Below are 20049 nucleotides of genomic sequence, written 5' to 3'. Positions count from 1 at the left end.
GAGTAAGGTTTTTCACACGTGTATTACATAACGCAGCCTTGTAACCGTGATCCGAAAATAACTCAAGTGTTCCAACGGATTAACTAGCTACAAATACAACGAACTATTTATGATAGCGGGACTAATTTGATATCATTGCCTGCTTTTTTTAAATTTGTAAAGCGTCATGTGAGATCTCTTGCTTTTGTCTACTGGTATCAGTTATACACAATAACGAGTCCACTTGGGATACATTATATTTTATAACTAATTCTTTATTTATTTATCTCCCCGCTAAGCGTCCCCTTACCAAATCAGGAGTACTCCACCCAAGAACTAGGCGGTAAAAATGACATTATTACCGAAAACGAATATGATAAAGCACACAAACTATAGACCTGAATATATATAACGATTTTATATTCTACAACAAACACACAAACTGATGAATCTATGGAGATATTGATTCGTCTCACCGGATGAATGTAGAAGGAATGAGATCAAGGCTGCCGTTGGGCCGAAGCCCCACGGTATAGGACACGTGACTGCCATCCTGTAGCTTGACAGTGTGTAACATGGACCTTGCCGTCCGTATGACCAGCCTGAACTCACACATGGGCTTATAACACACTTTGGCACAAGTCAAGGGAAACGCAGATATCACAAGCAAGGCGAAGTGTAGCATGTGCCCGAGACCCATTCTCACGAATCCCGAGCATGTGATATTCGTCCGTTGAACCTTAATAACCCTTGGTTATTCACACGAAAAAGGCGGGAAATTTACGGCTTGACACTGATAACTGAGTTATGTTATGTCATGCCTAGCTACTGTTTTACTGTCAACTTTTGGTAATGATTACGGCCTACGGCTTTCTAAATCAACCCTTATCGTCGGATCTTTGGCTTGGTATCTTTTATTAATTTTGTTAAATGTGTCTTCAGTGTCCTGGCTTGCTGACAGATGGGATGTAGATTTAATCACCACATCACCCAGATTTTTCACTAGTTGTATTTTTGCCTTGAACCTTTTTCTTTTTAATAGCCAGTAGCGCAAATGCCTGACCTAGAACCACTGATGAAAATGGGGGGGGGGGTTCTTCCCATGTCGACCTGATAGGGATAGATTTATAGAAGTGTCCACGACTGTACACGACAAAAGCTGCCTACTCATCTTGGGTTTCGCCGATTATAATCATCGTTATAATGTGCGTCGAACTCTCATCTTCGATAAAAGCGTGATGTCCAACGAACCAGTGTCGGATTACACATACAGCCTTTCTATCATATCAAATGCGTATTTAATATGTTCATAAATTTGTATTAATTCCTGTTATTGCCTTTTTCAAATAACAACAAAATCAAAATCAACAACAACAACAACAATAATAATAATAATAAAAATTATAATAATAATAATAATAATAATAATAATAATAATAATAATAACCCTTTTGGGAGTGTAGGAAAAAGGTGGTAAAATAGAATCCCATTAAGGCTATCATTTACAACCATCAACAAAACAGCCGCGTGAACGGCAGTCGCGGGTTGTTTTGAAATAGGAAACCAATGGCCTTACTATAATTAGAGTAAGGTTTTTCACATGTGAATTACATAACGCCGCCTTGTAATTCGTGATCCAAAAGTAACTCATGTTGTTACAACGAATTAGCTAGCTACAAATACAACGAACTATTTATGATAGCGTCACTGATGAAGATATCATTGCCTGTTTTTTTTTTAATTTGTAAAGCGTCAGGTTAAAGCTTTTGTCTATTGGTATCAGTTATACAATAAAGAGCCATTTGAGTATAAACTATATTTTCTAATTATTTACTTATTTATCTCCCCGATAAGCGGCCCCTTACAAAATCAAGAGATTATTATTACTGAAAACGAAAAAAAAGCACACAAACTAATGAATAAAACGTATACCGAGTAAATGTATATTCCATAACAAACACACAAACCAAAGGAGATCTATAGAGAGATTGATTAAGATTCTGAGACACATTTTGCGTTTTTTATCGCTTATTGCCTCGGCTCTCGGTAATTAACTCTTACATAGTCAAGCCAGAACAAAAGAGAACAAATACATCACAGTGTATTAGTACTTAATAAACTAAATAGTATTTTACAGGTTTTTGAAAACCACTCTACTAGAATTTACTGGAATTTAATATTTACACTTTTACTCGAAGTCCTTCATAACATTATACGTCATTTCAAATCAAGCACACAAACTAATTATGGTATAGAGAGATTGATCACCTTACCGAGTGAATGTAGACGGAATAAGATAAAGGCTGCCGTTCGGCCGAAGCCCCACGGTATAGGACACGTGACTGCCATCCTGTAGCTTGACAGTGTGTAACATGGACCTTGCCGTCCGTATGACCAGCCTGAACTCACACACGGGCTTATAACACACTTTGGCACAAGTCAAGGGGAACGCAGATATCACAAGCAAGGCGAAGTGTAGCATGTGCCCGAGAACCATTCTCACGCAGTCACGTATTTGGACAGAGCCAGCGACTGTGCAGTTAACGACCGCAATAGAATGCGTAAGCGAGTACGTGAAATGGGTTATTTATACTATGCCCGCGTTGCGCCTTTAGGGCGGGAGCATTTATTACGAACCGCAGGTGTTCATGCATTTGTAATCTCATCGTCTGGCTGTCTAGTGCCCTCCAATGAAAAAACATAAGTCAAATGCTTAAAGCTCATGCTTACTGTTTCGTCCTTTCGAGAGTTATGAATTACGATAAAGGTTTTTGCCTTTTTCTCTGATTTCCGAAAGGGTGAAGGGTTTTAAAGACGATTAATAAAGGGTAGAATATTATCTTTCCCTGGGGGACAAAATGTGGAAGATCAAAGAGAATGCCGTCATTCATCGCATGACTCTACCAAACCTGCTGACTCATCTTGCATCAGCATCTATTTTATTGAAGGGAAGAAGAAGATTGTGAAAAAGAATCTGATTTTTGCACATAATGATAACATCACAAAAAAATCTATCATCGCCTGCGATATATAATTCACCATCGCCTGAAATGCGCAATTGACCTACAATGCGCAACTGACCAACGCTTGCAATGCGCAATTCACCATCGGAGCATGGAATGCGCAATTCACCATCGCCTGCAATATGCAATTCACCATCGCCTGCAATGCGCAATTTACAATCGCCTGCAAGTCGCAATTCACCATCGTCTGCAATGCGCAATTCACCATCGCAGCATGCAATGCGCAATTCACCATCGCCTGCAATGTGCAATTTACCATCGCCTGCAATACGCAATTCACCATCGCAGCATGCAATGCGCAATTTACAATCGCCTGCAATGCGCAATTCATCATCGCCTTCAATGCGCAACTTACAATCGACTTTAATGCGCAATTCATCATCGCCTGCAATGCGCAATTTACAATCGCCTGCAAGGCGCAATTCACCATCGTCTGCAATGCGCAATTCATCATCGCCTGCAATGCGCAATTTAGAATCGCCTGCCATACGCAATTTACAATCGCCTGCAATGCGCAATTTACAATCGCCTGCAATGCGCATTTCACATCGCCTGCAATGCGCAATTTACGATTGCCTGCAATGCGCAATTCACCATCACTTAGGAGCGTTAGCGTGACCAGACATTTCTGATGGGATGCGCAGTCGTAGGCATCATATGGAAAAATAATTATTGAAGGTAATTAAAGGAAAAATAATCAACCTTTTTGCGGCCGAAGAGGGGGGGATGTGCGCAATCCACCATCTGGGGTGCGCAGTCAAATGTGCAATTCATCATCGCCAGGTTCGTATCAGGAATTACTGATTGGGTGCGAAATCAAAGGAATCATATGGAAAAATAATTGTGGGAAATGACACATTGATAGCCGGGGAAGATGGGGGTTGTTGAGTACGGTACTTAAATAAGAATTAACAGTCCTTAGATTAGAATTAACGGTCCTTAAATAAGAAGTGACACATTTTGCGGCCCGGGAAGAAAGGGGAGAGTGGGGTTAGATGTGGTCAATCCACCATCGCCTACAAGTGCATCCCAGGCATCTGGGAAGCAGGGTGCTGGGAATCTGGGGAAAGTTGGGGTGCTGGGAATCTGGGGAAAAGTGGGGTCACTCAGCTAGCTGAGGTACTTGGGTCAAGTGGATCACTCAGCTAGCTGGGGGTACTTGGATCAACTGGGTCACTCAGCTAGCTGGGGGTACTAGGATCAATGAATGTTGGATTGCAAAATTAATATTGAATTTTTAAGGTGCGGTGTCAAATGGTTTAAGAAGCAAGTATAACTGCGATAAAAACACATTGCATTATGGACATGGATGTCGAATTGTAAGCACGCATGTTGAATTGTGACCATAGAAAATCGCATTATAGATGCACGCATGTTAAATTGTGACCGTCAAATATTGCATGACAAAAGTTGCACATTGAAACGTCCTTTGAATGTCAAATCACAAGATCGAATTTTGGCGGGGATATAACGCCATAGCTCACTGTTGTCCGCAACTCATACTGTCGCCTGCAATTGACTGTCAAATGCAATCCACTTCCGCTTTTATTTTCGGGTCCACTTCCGGTTTCACTGATTACTTCCACGAATTTGAATTCATAAACATTTATCAGAATTCACCGCACCTTACTTCTTTCACTGTACACGATTTACAGCTTCTGCTACAAGCCGATTCGTCCCATATATTGGTAAGCGAATCATGTCTTCCATAGAAGAACAAGCAAAACAGCTTCTTGTATACAAAACTGGCGACATGTTGGGCCTCGATATGTTTGGAGATGCCGAAGAGGGCGAAATGGAAGGATTCAAATCCCGAATAGCGGTGTTTGGAATGACTGGTTCTGGAAAGTCTGCGCTGATAAATACAGTTCACAAATTACTGTTTGGCCCGGAGCACGAGCTAGCGGTAGTACAGTCTTCCGGAGGCGAGGGCACCGAAGTTCTCGAGGAGTTCTTTCATGATTTAGGCTTTACAATGGTTGACACGAGGGGGTTCTTCGAGTTTGATACGGCAACAGAGCAAGGTTAGTCATCAATGGACATCAAAATATAGGGGGGGGGGGCACGATAGAAGACTCATTAAGAAAACTGGGGGGGGCACAGTCTACTGGTCATTTCTGGGGGGGCTATAGTAGTTACGGCACTGAAAATTTAAAGGAAAAGGTGTTATTACTCTGTGACCACAGAGCAATAAGTTGAACCATCATTTCTAAGTGAGTCCCTCTAGTGACTTTAATTTTACATACATTTCAATCTATTGCGTGAACACAGAGCAAGTTGAGCCATCATTTCTATGAGGGAGTGTTCATTATTTATGGCCGAGGGGGGGGGTCGGTTCCCACATGGGGGGGGGGGGGGGCTAAAAAGTTTTGGGTACGCCAATGGGGAGGTCATAAAAGTTTCAATGTGGTTGAAGGGGGTTTCAAACCATAAAAGTGGTAAACTTTTTTATTTATTATTATTGAAATGATTAATCAAAATGCAAGAAAAGCTGTTTCCTAGTGTTGCCAATAACATATTTAGGCTACATTTACTGCTGTTGAGCCGTGATCGCTTATTACTCTGTAGTAGTTCATTTAAGCTTGACCTATAGGATCAATAAAAAACAACAACTGAAATATATGCATTTGTAAAATATACTTAGAATGTAGTACGGCAGGTTATTAAATAATGTCAATGTGTAAAAAGTCTGACTAGGATACCTTTGCTTTGGACACCCCCACGAGTACCAGATCTGGGAGATCTATCAGACCAAGGGCATAGTACGATCTTTTATTAGGACAGTCCCATGCAGTAAAATATAAAATTGTCCTGCGTGATATGGACTAGTGATATGGCATGCAAAAATTATAGGTATAGATACATATTCTTTACTGTTTCAAAACGCCGCAAGGCCACATTTGACTTATAAAAATAAGAAATATTATTTCTTGGTTGTTTTTTATTACATGATTTGTTTATATGTATCTATATTTTCAAGTGAAGTTGTGGATTTTTGAAGAGGAGGGGGGGGGGGGGGGGCAAAACAAATTTTGGATTTCTCCTGAGTGGGTCAACAAAGTTTTGATGTTGACAAAGGGAGGGCTGTACAGAAAACTCAAGTGGAGAGGTGCTGAATGAACACTACCTGAGTCCTTCTAGTGGCTTTATATTGAATACAATACAAACTATCATGTGACCACAGAGCAAGTTTCTTTTCTAAGAGTCCTCTAGTGACTTTAATGTTAGATACAAACTATTGCATGACCACAGAGCAAGTTGAGCCATCCTTAAGTAGTGTATATAACATAGAAGTTATATAATATAGTTTTTATATAATAGAGTTTTTGTAGTTGCTTTAATGTTGAATACATTTCAAACTATTGCATAACCACGGAGCAAAAAGGTGAGCTATCCTTTATGATGGCTCAACTTGCTCTGTGGTCATGCATTAAGTTTGAAATGTACTCTACATTACAGCCACTATTAAAGCAACTTCTAGTTGCTTTAATGTTGAATGTCATACAAACTAATGCATGACTCCCATGACCACAGAGCAGGTTAGCCATCATATATAAGTGAGTCCTAGTATGTTGAATACAATGCAAACTACTACATGACTACCATAGTGTCTTTATGTGACTTAGTTCTATTCTATGAAGGGGGTGTAGGGTAGATTTTATATCTATTTTTTGGGTCCCTAGGCTGTGGAGAATATTGTTTTCATTATGATTTAATTTGCTTTATTTCTGCTGATTGTTGCATTTCATATATTTTTATTTTGAAATATTTAATATATTTAAAATGAAAATACAGGGCCGTAGCAGGGGGTGGGGCACTGGGGGCATGTGCCCCCCTCCTAATATTTTAAAAATTATAAGGAAATGACCAGTAGGGGCGTGGCTGTTACCCCAAATATTTTCTTAATGTATCTGTATTGTGCCCCCAATATTTCGAGGCCTGCTACGGCACTGTGTTTATAATACAAACCATACATATTATTGCTATTGATCATTTGGGAAACTCTCTTCTAATAATTCATTGAGTTTAATATTTTTATATACACTGAAAATTAAAAACATTTCCACCTTAAACTGCTCCAAAAATAACGGCCCAGGCTCAATCGAAAATTAGACGTTCTAATAAAAAAAGAGTGCACTGAATTATTATGTAAAGGTATTAGTGAAAAGTGCCTTATTATCATGTTTTCAAAAATTAAGTTATTGCAAGAGAGCATAAGATAAGAGAGGGACACTTTGGTATTACCCGCGCGCCATGTCGCGTCCGAATACGGCTATTTTTAGTAACCACCACTGCGCGTGAGCATTTTTACTCACCCTACCCCACCAGAGTGAAGTTAGTTCCTTATTCGCAGTTCCTTTTTCGTCTGTTTCCTTATTCGCTCAGTTCCTTATTCAAATCCGGGGGGGTACTTACATAATACCTTTTAATTCGAGTTGAAACAGTATTTAGGCATAACAGCTTATTCAGAACAAGTCCAACAGCATTTTCGTCGGGTAAATTTCGATGCTTTAACGTGCTCGCTGCTAAGCGGAGCTGTGAACATGAGACTCTATCTGCTACAAAAGGTCAAATTACGAAATGCGTGCAAATCGCTTTCACAAATGAATCTAGCAAAAGAGAGGAAATCTACCTCTCATCTAATAAATGTATTTGTATCTTGGGCTTTATTTCCAAACGCATTAATATATTTAGAGGAGAAATATTCACGCTTTACTTGACTACGTACGCGTGTAGAAGGAATTTGACCTTGCTAACAAAACCACAATTTGTAGTGCTTGTTGTCAATTAACACCTTGGCTACTAGATAAGGCTCTGACATAACCAATAGATTAGTGCAGTGACACGAATAGGGAACTGTTCCTTATTCAAGTTAGTTTTCGCGAATAAGGAAATGGAATCTCCAAACGTCCCATTTCGTTTTACGACTTATCCGAATAAGGAATAGACTATGAAGAGGATTGTCAGTGTTTGCTTATCATTTCTCAATAAAGGAAAGGAAATTTCATAACTCCCGATTTTGCTAACGACCCCTTTCCAAAGAGTTCTCGAAAAAGGAAATGGTATTTCATAACTAAGGAATAGACTAAAAAGAGGTTTTTTTATGTTTTCTAAACATTTCTCGAAAAAAGGAAATGGTATTTCATAACGCCTGATTTCGTTTTACGACTTATCCGAATAAGGAATAGACTAAAGAGAGGGTTCTTTAGTACTTTCTAAACATTTCTCGAATAAGGAAATGGTATTTCATAACGCCTGATTTCGTTTTAACTACTTATCCGAATAAGGAATAGACTAAAAAGAGGGTCGTTTGTGTTTTCTAAACATTTCTCGAATAAGGAAATGGTATTTCATAACGCCTGATTTCGTTTTAACTACTTATCCGAATAAGGAATAAACTATGAAGAGGATTGTCAGTGTTTGCTCATCATTTCTCAATAAAGGAAATGAAATTTCATAACTCCCGATTTCGCTTTAACTACTCCTTTCGAAAGAGTTCTCGAAAAAGGAAATGGTATTTCATAACTCCCGATCTCGTTTTAACTACTTATCCGAATAAGGAATAGACTAAAAAGAGGGTTTTTTATATTTTCTAAACATTTCTCGAATAAGGAAATGGTATTTCATAACGCCTGATTTCGTTTTACCTACTTATCCGAATAAGGAATAGACTAAAGAGAGGGTTCTTTAGTACTTTCTAAACATTTCTCGAATAAGGAAATGGTATTTCACAACGCCTGATTTCGTTTAAACTACTTATCCGAATAAGGAATAGACTAAAAAGAGTGTCGTTTGTGTTTTCTAAACATTTCTCGAATAAGGAAATGGAATCTCCCAACGTCCGATTTCGTTTTACGACTTTATCCGAATAAGGAATAGACTATGAAGAGGATTGTCAGTGTTTGCTCATCATTTCTCAATAAAGGAAATGAAATTTCATAACTCCCTATCTCTTTATAACTACTTATCTAAATAATGCTAATGGCATTTACATCTTGTTGTTTGCCGCTGTTTTGTGACTTGAAACCGAAAAAAACACCCTATTTGCACAAATACCATCGAAAATTTCATTCTAGCATCAAGGATACAGGTACTTGTGGTTTATTAAGGGGATGTAGTACTTCGAGGATTGCAAGATTTCCAAAACGAGACTTCATTCAAAATCAAGAGCGGAAAACCTCGTGCTTCAATCACCGATTTTGCTCTAACTTGCTGCTTCTTCCTGGTTTCTCAACATTCATTATCTTCCTAATGGTCAAACGAAATCTGTAAGTTAGACATTAGATATAATATTGATTTTTGTGAGTATTCCTGTGAATTGAGAAGGAATCCAGAAAAAATACATCCCATAAAAGTTATCCTTGTAGCGAGGGAATGCATTTTTGTGATGATCAAAGCCAGCAAGCTGAAGTATCTGAGCTTTTGTAAAAGTGAGGAAATAAAGAGGGAGATATTACTGTATTTCTATGATGTTGTTATTATTATATGTTATATTATTATGTTGTCATTATACAAGCTGGTGTCGGGATTTAAATCAAACGCAGTATCACAGCCGTTTTATCTCTCGTCGGTTTTTTCTTTCTAATTTGACTTCGCCGCTCAGACAAACAAAACAGTTAAACTATTCAGGGATTTAGCTTTCTGTGAGTATAATTGCCAATCTTGGTAAATTAAGTTAGACCTGTTTTCTTCTTCCGAGTTATTTTACATGATCTCTTTTCATTCCTATCGAGTTGGCAAAACAACAACACGCAACCCGCGGGGGAGTAGGACAAAATAAAAGGAGCAAATCCTCACGCGCAGTGGTGGGGTGGTGGTTACTAAGAATAGCCGGATTCGGACGCGACATGGCGCGCGGGTGATACCAAAGTGTCCCTCTCTTATCTTATGCTCTCTTGGTTATTGTCATTTTTTTTTTTTACTTGAAGTAATTATGTTTTCTTTGCTCGATTCTTGTAGCGGAACTTTTTCGAATCTTTTACGGTGGCGTCAAAGAAGGCGAAGTGATTGACCGCGGAGCACTGGGCGCTAGAAAAGCAGCCTCAGTCGGAAAGGCTGGTCACAAGATGAACAAGCCTCCGCTGTCACGCCAGGTGCATGCTGTATTGTGGGTAATCAAGGCAAATGACGTCAGACTTGCAAATGAGATGTACCGGGATAAGTTTAAATTCCTTAAGGACAGACTGAGCCAAGAGTGTAAGTATATTGCAAGGCCGAAGCAGGGGGTGGGGCACTGGGGGCATGTGCCTTCCCCCATTATAGGAAATGACCAGAATGGGCGTTTGCTGCCCCCCCCCCCAGTTTCTGTATTGTGCCTGCCCCTAAACTTACGTGGCCTGCTACGGCTACGGCTCTGTATTGAGTAAAACCCCACTAACTCAAATTCCCCTTCAACAGAAGATAGCTATCCCTCTAATTTGTTGATTTATTACACTCGGTGGGTTTCATCACGAATTTACAGTGGAGCCTCAATATGGCGATAACCAAGGAACCGAAAAATGGTTGGACCAGAAATCGATATCGTTATACTGAGAGCATCGTTATAAAGGATAAATAATCGTTATGCAGAAAAATTTCGTTAGAGGTGCTATTGTACTTGTAATAAAGTGCCATTTGTTTCCCTTCAGAGTTGACTTAAAGGGGTTCTATTCATGTACTTGTATTCAAGTGCCATTTGTTTCCCTGTAGAGTTCGGATTAAAGAGGGTCTATTGTACTTGTAACCAAGAGCCTTTTGTTACCATAGCAATCACAATCATCACAGCCATCACTCATAGTGACGTAATTGATGCAGCGAATAATCCAGAAAAAGCCGCAGCTGAGGTGGTCGCCAAGGCACGCGAAGCCACAGGGAGCCAGCAAATGAACACTTTTCTGATCTCTAATTGGCTGGGAGGCCAGAAGTCGTATGACGTCAGCATGCAAAAGGAGGTAATGCGGTTGATGGAGACAGCGTTGGAGTGCGCAGAGAGATCGGTGAAGATGAGGCAAACAAAGAGGAGCTTTGCCAGGAGGCAGACTGAGAGGAGGGCTGCTCAGATTCGCGCACAAGGAGGGAAAATGCCAAGGGAACATGAAGATAGTAGTGACATCAATTGCAACTTCTAGATATTTTAGCAGTTTATGAAGAAGAACAAGTGGAGAACCAATATAAAAAAAGTTTGATAGAATTATGGATAGTCTAGTGCAATCACATTCAAATAAGGCCAAATTTGAGGGGGTTGATACCAAGGAAAATTCCATGGGAAGATAAAGATAGTAGTAACATAAATTGCAACTTTTAGATATTTAGCAGTTTATTAAAGAAGAATCGAGGAAGGGGTAACCATCCCTAGGGGATTACCAATATAAAAAAAAGGTTTGACATATTTTTTGATATTAGCTCCAACACATTTCCTTAAAAATCAGCCCTAATTGGGGGGTGGGGCATACCAAGGAAAATTCCCACGGGAAGATCAAGATAGTAGTGACATAAATTGCAACTTTTAGATATTTAGCAGTTTATAAAAGAAGAATCGAGGAAGGGGTAACCATCCCTAGGGGATTACCAATATAAAAAAAAGGTTTGACAGATTTTTTTGATATTAGCTCCAACACATTTCCTTAAAAATCAGCCCTAATTGGGGGGTGGGGCATACCAAGGAAAATTCCCACGGGAAGATCAAGATAGTAGTGACTCAAATTGAGATATTTAGCAGTTTATGAAAGAAGAATCGAGGGAAGGGTAACTATACCTAGGGGACTACCAATTTAAAAAAACGTTTGAAAGATTTGTGGATATTCTAGCTCAAGCGCATTTCTTAAAAAATCAGCCCAAATTGGGGGTTCAGGTGTGATGTGGGTAATGACTGCTATCCCTCCCCCCCTTCGAACAAATACCCCACCCCCCTTGGATCTGCCACTGACTTGTTTCATTAGGTCAAATTTTTGTATTAATTTTCGGAGACCCCGTCGCCATGTATCCGTTCTCGTCTAAAATCGCAACCTTTTTGTTCCATCTCTCGAAAAGTTTTCGCGTTTCCGCACAGCACCGAAAGGGTATCGTTTTCAAATTGTTTCGTTTTCGGTCATCGTTTACCAATTTACGCGTGGACGATAACGAAAACAGTTATGTTGGGAAAGGGTCATAAAATCAAATTACATCGATGAAATTTTTTTTTGAAACATCAACCCGTATCAATGAAAAATACTGTGACACCCCTGGGGGGGGGGGGGGGTAATCGTCACATCTTTAAGGGTATAAAATTTCGACCAACTGCCATCCTTCAGACGGCGTTTAAGAATAATTTCCGATTCTGTCATCCCTTAGGGTATAAGGGTTTTTTTTGTTACGATTGTGCTTGTGTATTTCTCACGCTAACGGTCGCCCGAAACGTATTGCAATAAACCACAAGTCAACTGATCGGTTAATACTTTCGGCTTTATTGTCGGTAGCAAAACAAGGTGTCCATCTACCGATTAGAACGGACGAGAGATGTGCTTGATGGCGATGTCTCAAGGACCGCAATAAAATTCAGGAAAACTGGAAATGTCTTTGTTTTATACTGCTATCTCTTACCTCGACCACACCCAATTTGCCATCTCTTAGGGGTAAGGATTGCTGTTGACCACACCCAAAGTGCCTTCCCTTGAAATTGTTGAAGTTGAGTTGAAATTGATTTTGCCGACGATCACCCTCGTCTTTTTGTCAGAGTCCCCCCCCCCCCCCCCCCCCCCCAGGGTAACACATGAGCCGGGTTGAGCGATTGTAGATTTACGGCTTTATTTGATAAAGATAGAGAAGCGTCGAGCGAGTGAGTGATTTGATGCTAAGCAACAATCGAACACCCCTCTGTAGCAGACCTGGCGAGTAATAATTTCCCGGCAAGTTTTCCGTAAAAAGCTCACCAGGTTGGCAAAATTTTCACCAGGTCGGTAGAATTTCCCCACTTATTTAAAAAAATCTATTTTCGTTCGGGGAACATCAGGTAAGAGTCTATTGGGTGTATTGTAGAGAGAAGTATTGGGTGATTCATAGTCAGGAGCAGTGTTTGTGCAAGATAATAAGGAAGAAAACCGATGGGCAATAACTCATGCCGCCCCTTCTTGAGTCAAGACACGGAGAGCCAATAATGGACCACATCACGAAGGCCTATTCAAGAGGTCAAGTCAACCAAGATGAGATCGCGTTCAATCGTAGGAACAGATGGAAGTTCGTGCAAGATCTCGTGAAGGGCTGTAGCAAGGGGTGGGACACTGGGGGCACCCCACCCCCCACCCCCAATTTCAAAACATATATAAGGAAATGACAAGTAGGGGCGTGGCTGGGCACCCCTCAAATTTTCTTAATGCATCTGTAGTGTGCCCTCCCCCCCTACCACCCAAAAGTTTCGAGGCCTGATACGGCTTTGTGTAAATACTTCACGCTATTAAACTTTCGAGGCAAGTTGATCAATGAGAAGCGGAACTTTAAAGACCATGATGTAGTATTAATGGTAGACAAAAAGAACTCGAGAGGGCGATGGCCGTTGGTGCGCGTCGAGAACGTCTTCCCAAGACCAAAAGAGAGCCGTGAGCAGTAAATTTGCTCAATCAAAAATCTGTCCACTGGTAGTTTAGCATAGTCTATACTTTAGGCTCGTCCCCAGGCCCCTCATGACAGCCCTATGTTGTCAAACATTATCTGCGATAAGCTCTTCAAGGCGAGCGGCAAATCAAAAGTGACGCCATTAATCGTAAAGCCGCTCAGCCAATAGAAGCCTAGGGACGAGGGTAGTCCAAGTCTATATACTCTAATAGTACACGCACCCCGACACAAAACTATGTCCGCTGGTAGTTCATTTTAGATTCGTAATCTAAGATATGATTAACAAATTATCTAATCAGATTTATTGTCATATAATGAGTTCCTAGAATAAGTTGCACACACGATATCTTATTTTTCTAAATCTGTCACTAAAGATCCGAAAAATCACATTCATCTTAAGTGACCAAATTTGAACCACAGCCACTGTCCTCTTATTTTTCACTTATAATCATTTATAATCATTAAAAAACTTCAAAAAAGAAGGTCTTCTAGTCCTATTGTTGTTTGAGTTTTCATAAATCAATGGAGTTTTGCTAAGCTTGTTTGACTAGAGTCTTAGCAAAAATTTCAGAGAGCCAACTCCGAAAACCGGTCTCAACGGCTGGGCTTAACCCCCCCTGTCCGTTCTCCCATATTGTCAGAACAGCCTTGGGAACTTGGCTATGCCTTGATATCATGTCGTCCAGCATGTACTGAGGTGGTTGGGATCCCGGGGGGTAAACGTGATCTGGGTAAGCAAGCTTGCCGTATTCTATTGTCGCACGATATCGCAGTACACGATGGAACTCGTCAAAAATGCGCTCAGTTCGAATGAGTTTACCACCGAGATCCCAGATCTCTAGTGTTTGCGCTTTGTCCAGGTTAAGTCGCGGCGCGTCTTGTAACATTTCCTGAGGCACCTTGAATGTCGGTGGGTCTCTTACTAGACACTCGGCTACTCTACCATGTTGAAGCAAAGCTCGATAACAAAGCTTGGGCTGGGCGCTGGATAGCTTTTCGGAACCTGGCCCCCCTTTGCGCAGATCTTGGTAATCTGTGGTACAAGGTAGGGATTCGTGCTGAAACCAAGAACAAGCGATGAATGAAGCTTTAAAATCCAAATAAAGAACAAGACTTCATTAACAATCAAAAGACGAAACAATGTTGAAAAAGCTGTAAGCAAATTGCGAAGCTTCCATTCGTACCGACCTGATATTGAGCAGCGCGGTATTTCTTCTTCTGCTCATCTCTTATCGCATCCGATATCTCAATCTCAACTTGCTTTCTGTATTCCTCGTATTCATCTCTGCCATGGCCTCCCCCTCCACCCTACACGGGAAGACACGTTATAGAAGGTACTGTCACACTTATTGTCACGAGTTGACTTTAACCCTTCCCCCCCCCTCATCTCATTTCGTTTCTAAGCTTTACCTGTCTGATGTGCTCTGATCTAACGTCACCATGGTAACGCAAGATGTCCATCAAGGCGTCCATGTGGATGACCCCAGGTTTCATAAACCATGACATGACAAGCAGTTTATCATTTGCTTCGTTGGGACTCATGATATGTTGGATGACGTCAAGTACGCCCCCTGACGTCATCTGGCCGGTATTAGTTTCATCGTCACAAACAAGGATTATTGCCTTTTTACCTTCAAACAGGACATAAAATGGAATTAAAGTCAATTTCACTCCAGTTACGCAGCAAATAAAGGCGTAGCTTCAAGCGGAAGCGAGTTGTAAGTTCTGGGGCGGGCGCGGCTGGGGTTTGGAATAATTTACGTACCTATATACCTTGCTAAGCTCTCTAAACGTGTGCGCCATAGATTCCTGAGGTTAGAATCCTTCACAACTCGATCAATCTGTGCCATTTCCACCGCCGCCACAGCATAATCGAGCTTAGCCTTTATGAGATGGCTTAAAAATCCATCAAAAGGAACAGGCGGCGCATCGGGAGGGCCTGGGAGCGAGAGGTTGTTGTAGACTGATGACATAAAGTTGTGGACGATGTCTAATGTCTCCTTTCGGCTTGTCCAAGTAAACAATTGCAATGAAGGGCCTTTGTTGACTGCAAAATATGACATGAATAGCAAAGTAAGTAAAGTTTATAAGAAGCAGTCATGTGTTTTAAAATACACTTTCAAACTAAAAAGAACCGGGGACGCTGGGGTGTGGTGGTTAATTTTGGATAGGTATATGTTGGGGGGCACCGCAAATGTCGGTGGATCTTTAAAAAGACATTTCGGTGCCCTTCCTTGTTGAAACTGCACTCGATAACGGAGATTAGCCTGGTCTGGAGACGCCTCCTGTGCTACCAACTGATGGCTACCCTCGACATCCTGGTGACCGGTGCTTGCGAGAAGAGAACCACCCTAGAACACAAAAAAAAACAATGAAATAAATTGAAATGATCACTGAGCAGTAAAACAGTAATTGCAGTTTTGACACTTTTTTATTTGTTCTTTTACCCTCACATGTCTCATCGCTCTATTTCTTTTGATGGAAAAAAAAAACGCGCAAATAAAACGATAAGTAAATAATAAGTGCGCGACTATGAAAGCCAAAAGTGTCAGCGAAAAAAGAATACGAAGTACACTAATGCATTTCTAAGGCTTCAAAGTTTTAATGTCTGCCGTATTTCATATCTCTATTCTACGACTTGCCTCCATTAAGTGCTCCTGTTGAGTGGGGGAGGATATTGGAGACACTTCAGAAGATTGCACTGGCTCTTGTACATCAGGTACTGGCTGGGACTGACAGGGGAGAGGGGTTGGGCGTGGCTTTGGAACAAAGATCTTGGGGTCCAGGAAGTGTTGTAAAGCGTCCTCATGTATGGGGTGGTGGTGTTCATCCCATGAGAAGATGAAGCTGCGAGAGCCGTTCATGTACTCCTCCTTGAACTGGGAGGAGACTTTCCCACGCGCCCACTGGGACAGCACCGAGGTGTCCCTCTCCTCCTGAGTCTTGTAGTTATCGTCTCCACCAATCACAATCAGCACACGGCCCTCTAACAGGGACACAATATACATGAGATCATAGATGGGGGTTGGGGGGAGAGTAGGGGAGCGGGGGGGAGGGGTTTATCGTCTCCACCAATCACAATCAGCACACGGCCCTCTAACAGGGACACAATATACATGAGATCATAGATGGGGGTTGGGGGGAGGGTAGGGGAGTGGGGGGGGGAGGGGGTTATCGTCTCCACCAATCACAATCAGCACACGGCCCTCTAACAGGGACACAATATACATGAGATCATAGATGGGGGTTGGGGGGAGGGTAGGGGAGCGGGGGGGGAGGGGTTTATCGTCTCCACCAATCACAATCAGCACACGGCCCTCTAACAGGGACACAATATACATGAGAGGTAGGGGGGGAGGGAGAGATGGCTATCACATAAACGCAAATCAATTATGTTTATATTACTGATAATTAGTTAAGCAGGGCCGTAGCAAGGGGTGGGTCACTGTTTTGGGGAACAATATTTTCGAAAATTATAAGGAAATGACAAGAGGGGCGTGGATGTGCCCCCCCCCAATATTTTCTGGTTTTTTTTAATGTTTCCTGCGTGGCCTGCTACCGCTCTGTTGAGGTAATTTTAGCTTAGTGTGGGTAGTTGTACATTGAAGAATAGCACACTAAGAGACGGTACCTTCCTCTAAAGAGCAAGATAACAAGTTCATATAATCGTGAATTGGCCGTAGCTATGGTAAACCAGAATACAAAATTAGTCATTCACACACAAAAAAAAAACTCGACCTAAATTTCTGACATTTTAGTATGACTGTTACAGTGGTAATATCAAAAAAAAAGGCTACAATTTTTATAAAACTTAGTCAGCAAAAGGGGTCGATAAATAAAAAATTACTAGAGGAAATATACCTAATATGCTAATATACATAATACCTAATACACTAATATACCTAATAATACCTAATACACTAATATACCTAATAATACCTAATACACTAATATACCTAATAATACCTATTATATTAATATACCTAATAATACCTAATACACTAATATACCTAACAATACCTATTACACTAATATACTAATAATACCTAATACACTATTATACTAATAATACCTAATACACTAATATACCTAATAATACCTAATACACTAATATACATAATAATACCTAATACACTAATATACCTAATAATACCTAATATATTAATATACCTAAAAATACCTAATACACTAATATACTAATAATACCTAATACACTAATATACCTAATAATACCTAATACACTAATATACCTAATAATACCTAATACACTAATATACTAATAATACCTAATACACTAATATACCTAATAATACCTAATATATTAATATACCTAATAATACCTAATACACTAATATACTAATAATACCTAATACACTAATAAACCTAATAATACCTAATACACTAATAAACCTAATAATACCTAATACACAAATATACCTCACCATACCTAATACACTAATGAACCTAATAATACCTAATATATTAATATACCTAATAATACCTATTACACTAATATACCTAGTAATACCTAATACACTAATATACTAATAATACCTAATACACTAATATACTAATAATACCTAATACACTAATATACCTAATCATACCTAATACATTAATAAACCTAATAATAACTAATACACTAATAACCCAATAATACCTAATACACTAATATACCTAATCATACCTAATACACTAATATACCTAGTAATACCTAATATATTAATATACCTAATAATACCTAATACACTAATATACCTAATAATACCTAATATACTAATACAGTTCTTTTTAGCCAGTTGCGCTATAAAAGGGATCCCACCCCAGGCTCGATTTTGCAATTATAATCAGAACACGCTAGCAGTCACAAATCATCACAAGTCACAAGTCTTAAAATGCTCTGAGCCTAAGCCGTTTGAAATAAAGCTATTTTTGCAAAGGTAACAAGGCAGTTCTGTTAAGAGATTGATAAATAAGTGATATGCTGATCACTTACGTTTTTAGTGCAAAATTGAAAATTTTGCGCTATCTATAATCTAAACGCATTTGCATAAATTATTGTCGCGCTGTGATGAAAATGTTAGAGCGAACACAGCTTGGTATAGCATTATTTTACCATTTTAGATGGAAAAGTCTATGAATGATATTTAATTTGGTTTGGAATGTGAAATCTGAATTTAGCGTTTAGAGCAATTATCTTGACATGTTGACGTATTGACGGCTGATTGATAACTGATTGTTCTTGAGCCCGGGGATGGGAGGAGCTTTCCCTTTATAGCGGAAACCTCGTGTTTATAGATCATATAATAACGATGGGGACAACAGATGAGTTTACACAAAAAAATTTTTTTTCAATATTTTGAATAAGAAGTAGTTCGGAAAGAACCGTTGCGTTCTTGAAAAATTTTTGTCAAAGGTTTCTAGGCCTATAATGCTATATTGTTTGTCGTTAGGGCGTATTTATTGAAAATTCGCCGTGTTGGATTCTGTTCGAAAAATCGCTTCCATATCGATTTTCGTTGCGTTGTAATAAGGTTTTTAATGTGTGGTGTGTAACCGAGACTGAGGTGTGTAAACTCATCTTACCCGTAGCTCGAAGGAGAGCACGGTAGACCTTCGTGTATCCGATGCCATCCGTTCTATCCTGGTTGATTGATAGAATCGACTCGTAAGCATGCACAACAAACACAGCACAGTCCATGGTTTTTCCTTCCAGCTCCTGCGATAGCTGAGTCATACGAGGCAAAGGGAAGTAGGTCTGGTGGACTTGTACCTCGCCAGCGACGGCCTTTATGAGCTTCTCGACACTATCCAAATCGTACGTGTTGTCGCAGTTATACAAGTGGAAACTCCGCGGTGTAGCCGTATTCTCAGACATTTTGGATCAAGCGGAGAAGAGGCGAAGTAAAAGCCTATGTTGAATTCGTCATGGGAAGGTGGATACCTAGAATTCTGGGAATATGATGTCATTTATTGTTTCTACGAAATTGAGATTGCGTGACGACATGGGGAAGCCCCTACCATTATACAAATAGTACTAAACCGAAGCAATTTCCTAGTGTCTTAACCAAGGCATAAAAGCTTTGACGTGGCTCGTGAATCTTATCGAGCTGTGAGAAGCGTGTTCTCTTTCAATTCAAGTTTAAGGATGTGCGTGTTTCTTTTAAGTGAGTAGGCTACCACCTTAAAACCAAAAAAATAAGGGAGAGGAGGGGGAGGGGTGGGGGACAATATGCTGCCAAATATCCCAAAGAAGAAAGGAGAAGGGGGAGGGGCTAATAGACTCCCAAATATCCCAAAGAGAGGAGAGGGGAGGGAATGGGGTATAGCCCAACAAAGATCCTACGGAAGGGGTATTAGTCTACTAAATATTCAAGCGAAAGAGAGGAGAGGAGGAATAGAAGGCGGGGGGGGGGGGGGGGGGGGGGGGAGGAATAGAAGGCGTGGGGGGTACAAGGAAGTTTTGTGACGAACCGGTATT

General features: G+C 40.3%; 3 protein-coding genes across 4 annotated transcripts in view; 1 reads left to right on the top strand and 2 right to left on the bottom strand.

Annotated features, from left to right (window-relative positions):
• The window catches only part of LOC5503220 (laccase-4), a 40226-nt gene extending 37471 nt beyond the window's left edge, over positions 1-2755 (bottom strand). Inside the window, exon 1 of the mRNA XM_048732287.1 lies at positions 2253-2755. Within this exon, the coding sequence (XP_048588244.1) occupies positions 2253-2476 (224 nt within the window). The 5' untranslated portion in view covers positions 2477-2755. The remainder of the gene's footprint in view (positions 1-2252) is intronic.
• A 1489-nt stretch (positions 2756-4244) lies between these two features.
• Positions 4245-11571, top strand: LOC116610889. Its single transcript, XM_032371552.2, has 4 exons — positions 4245-4321; positions 4658-5026; positions 9963-10199; positions 10749-11571. Exons 1-4 carry the CDS (start codon positions 4312-4314, stop codon positions 11108-11110), a joined length of 978 nt encoding a protein of 325 aa, XP_032227443.2. The 5' UTR covers positions 4245-4311; the 3' UTR covers positions 11111-11571.
• Positions 11572-13855: 2284 nt separating this feature from the next.
• On the bottom strand, positions 13856-19547 carry LOC5503217. Of its 2 annotated transcripts, none has more exons than XM_032371550.2 (7): positions 19155-19547; positions 16211-16554; positions 15802-15919; positions 15334-15615; positions 14979-15199; positions 14757-14876; positions 13856-14626 (listed from the first exon to the last, which is right to left on the bottom strand). In XM_032371550.2, exons 1-7 carry the CDS (start codon positions 19444-19446, stop codon positions 14102-14104), a joined length of 1902 nt encoding a protein of 633 aa, XP_032227441.2. In that variant the 5' UTR covers positions 19447-19547; the 3' UTR covers positions 13856-14101. The 2 variants fall into 2 exon arrangements, with proteins under 2 accessions (XP_032227441.2, XP_032227442.2); XM_032371551.2 differs by having other exon boundaries at positions 15877-15919; positions 19155-19542.
• Between the last annotated feature and the right edge of the window lie 502 nt (positions 19548-20049).

This window comes from Nematostella vectensis, chromosome 9 (genome assembly GCF_932526225.1).
Source record: "Nematostella vectensis chromosome 9, jaNemVect1.1, whole genome shotgun sequence".
NCBI classification, from domain to species: Eukaryota; Metazoa; Cnidaria; class Anthozoa; order Actiniaria; family Edwardsiidae; genus Nematostella; species Nematostella vectensis.
Note: the sequence above shows the minus strand (reverse complement) of the source record. Positions and strands in the feature narration are given on the sequence as shown.

Bases quoted from the DNA above. Each gene is read 5' to 3' on its own strand.
- LOC116610889 (XM_032371552.2), top strand. The intron at 5,027-9,962 runs GTTAGTCATCAA...CGATTCTTGTAG, and splicing joins TGATACGGCAACAGAGCAAG to CGGAACTTTTTCGAATCTTT. The intron at 10,200-10,748 runs GTAAGTATATTG...TTGTTACCATAG, and splicing joins GGACAGACTGAGCCAAGAGT to CAATCACAATCATCACAGCC.
- LOC5503217 (XM_032371550.2), bottom strand. From the start codon at position 19,446: ATGTCTGAGAATACGGCTACACCGCGGAGTTTCCACTTGTATAACTGC. The intron at 15,920-16,210 runs GCAAGTCGTAGA...TTTGTGTTCTAG, and splicing joins AACAGGAGCACTTAATGGAG to GGTGGTTCTCTTCTCGCAAG. The intron at 15,200-15,333 runs GTACGTAAATTA...TCCTGTTTGAAG, and splicing joins GAGCTTAGCAAGGTATATAG to GTAAAAAGGCAATAATCCTT.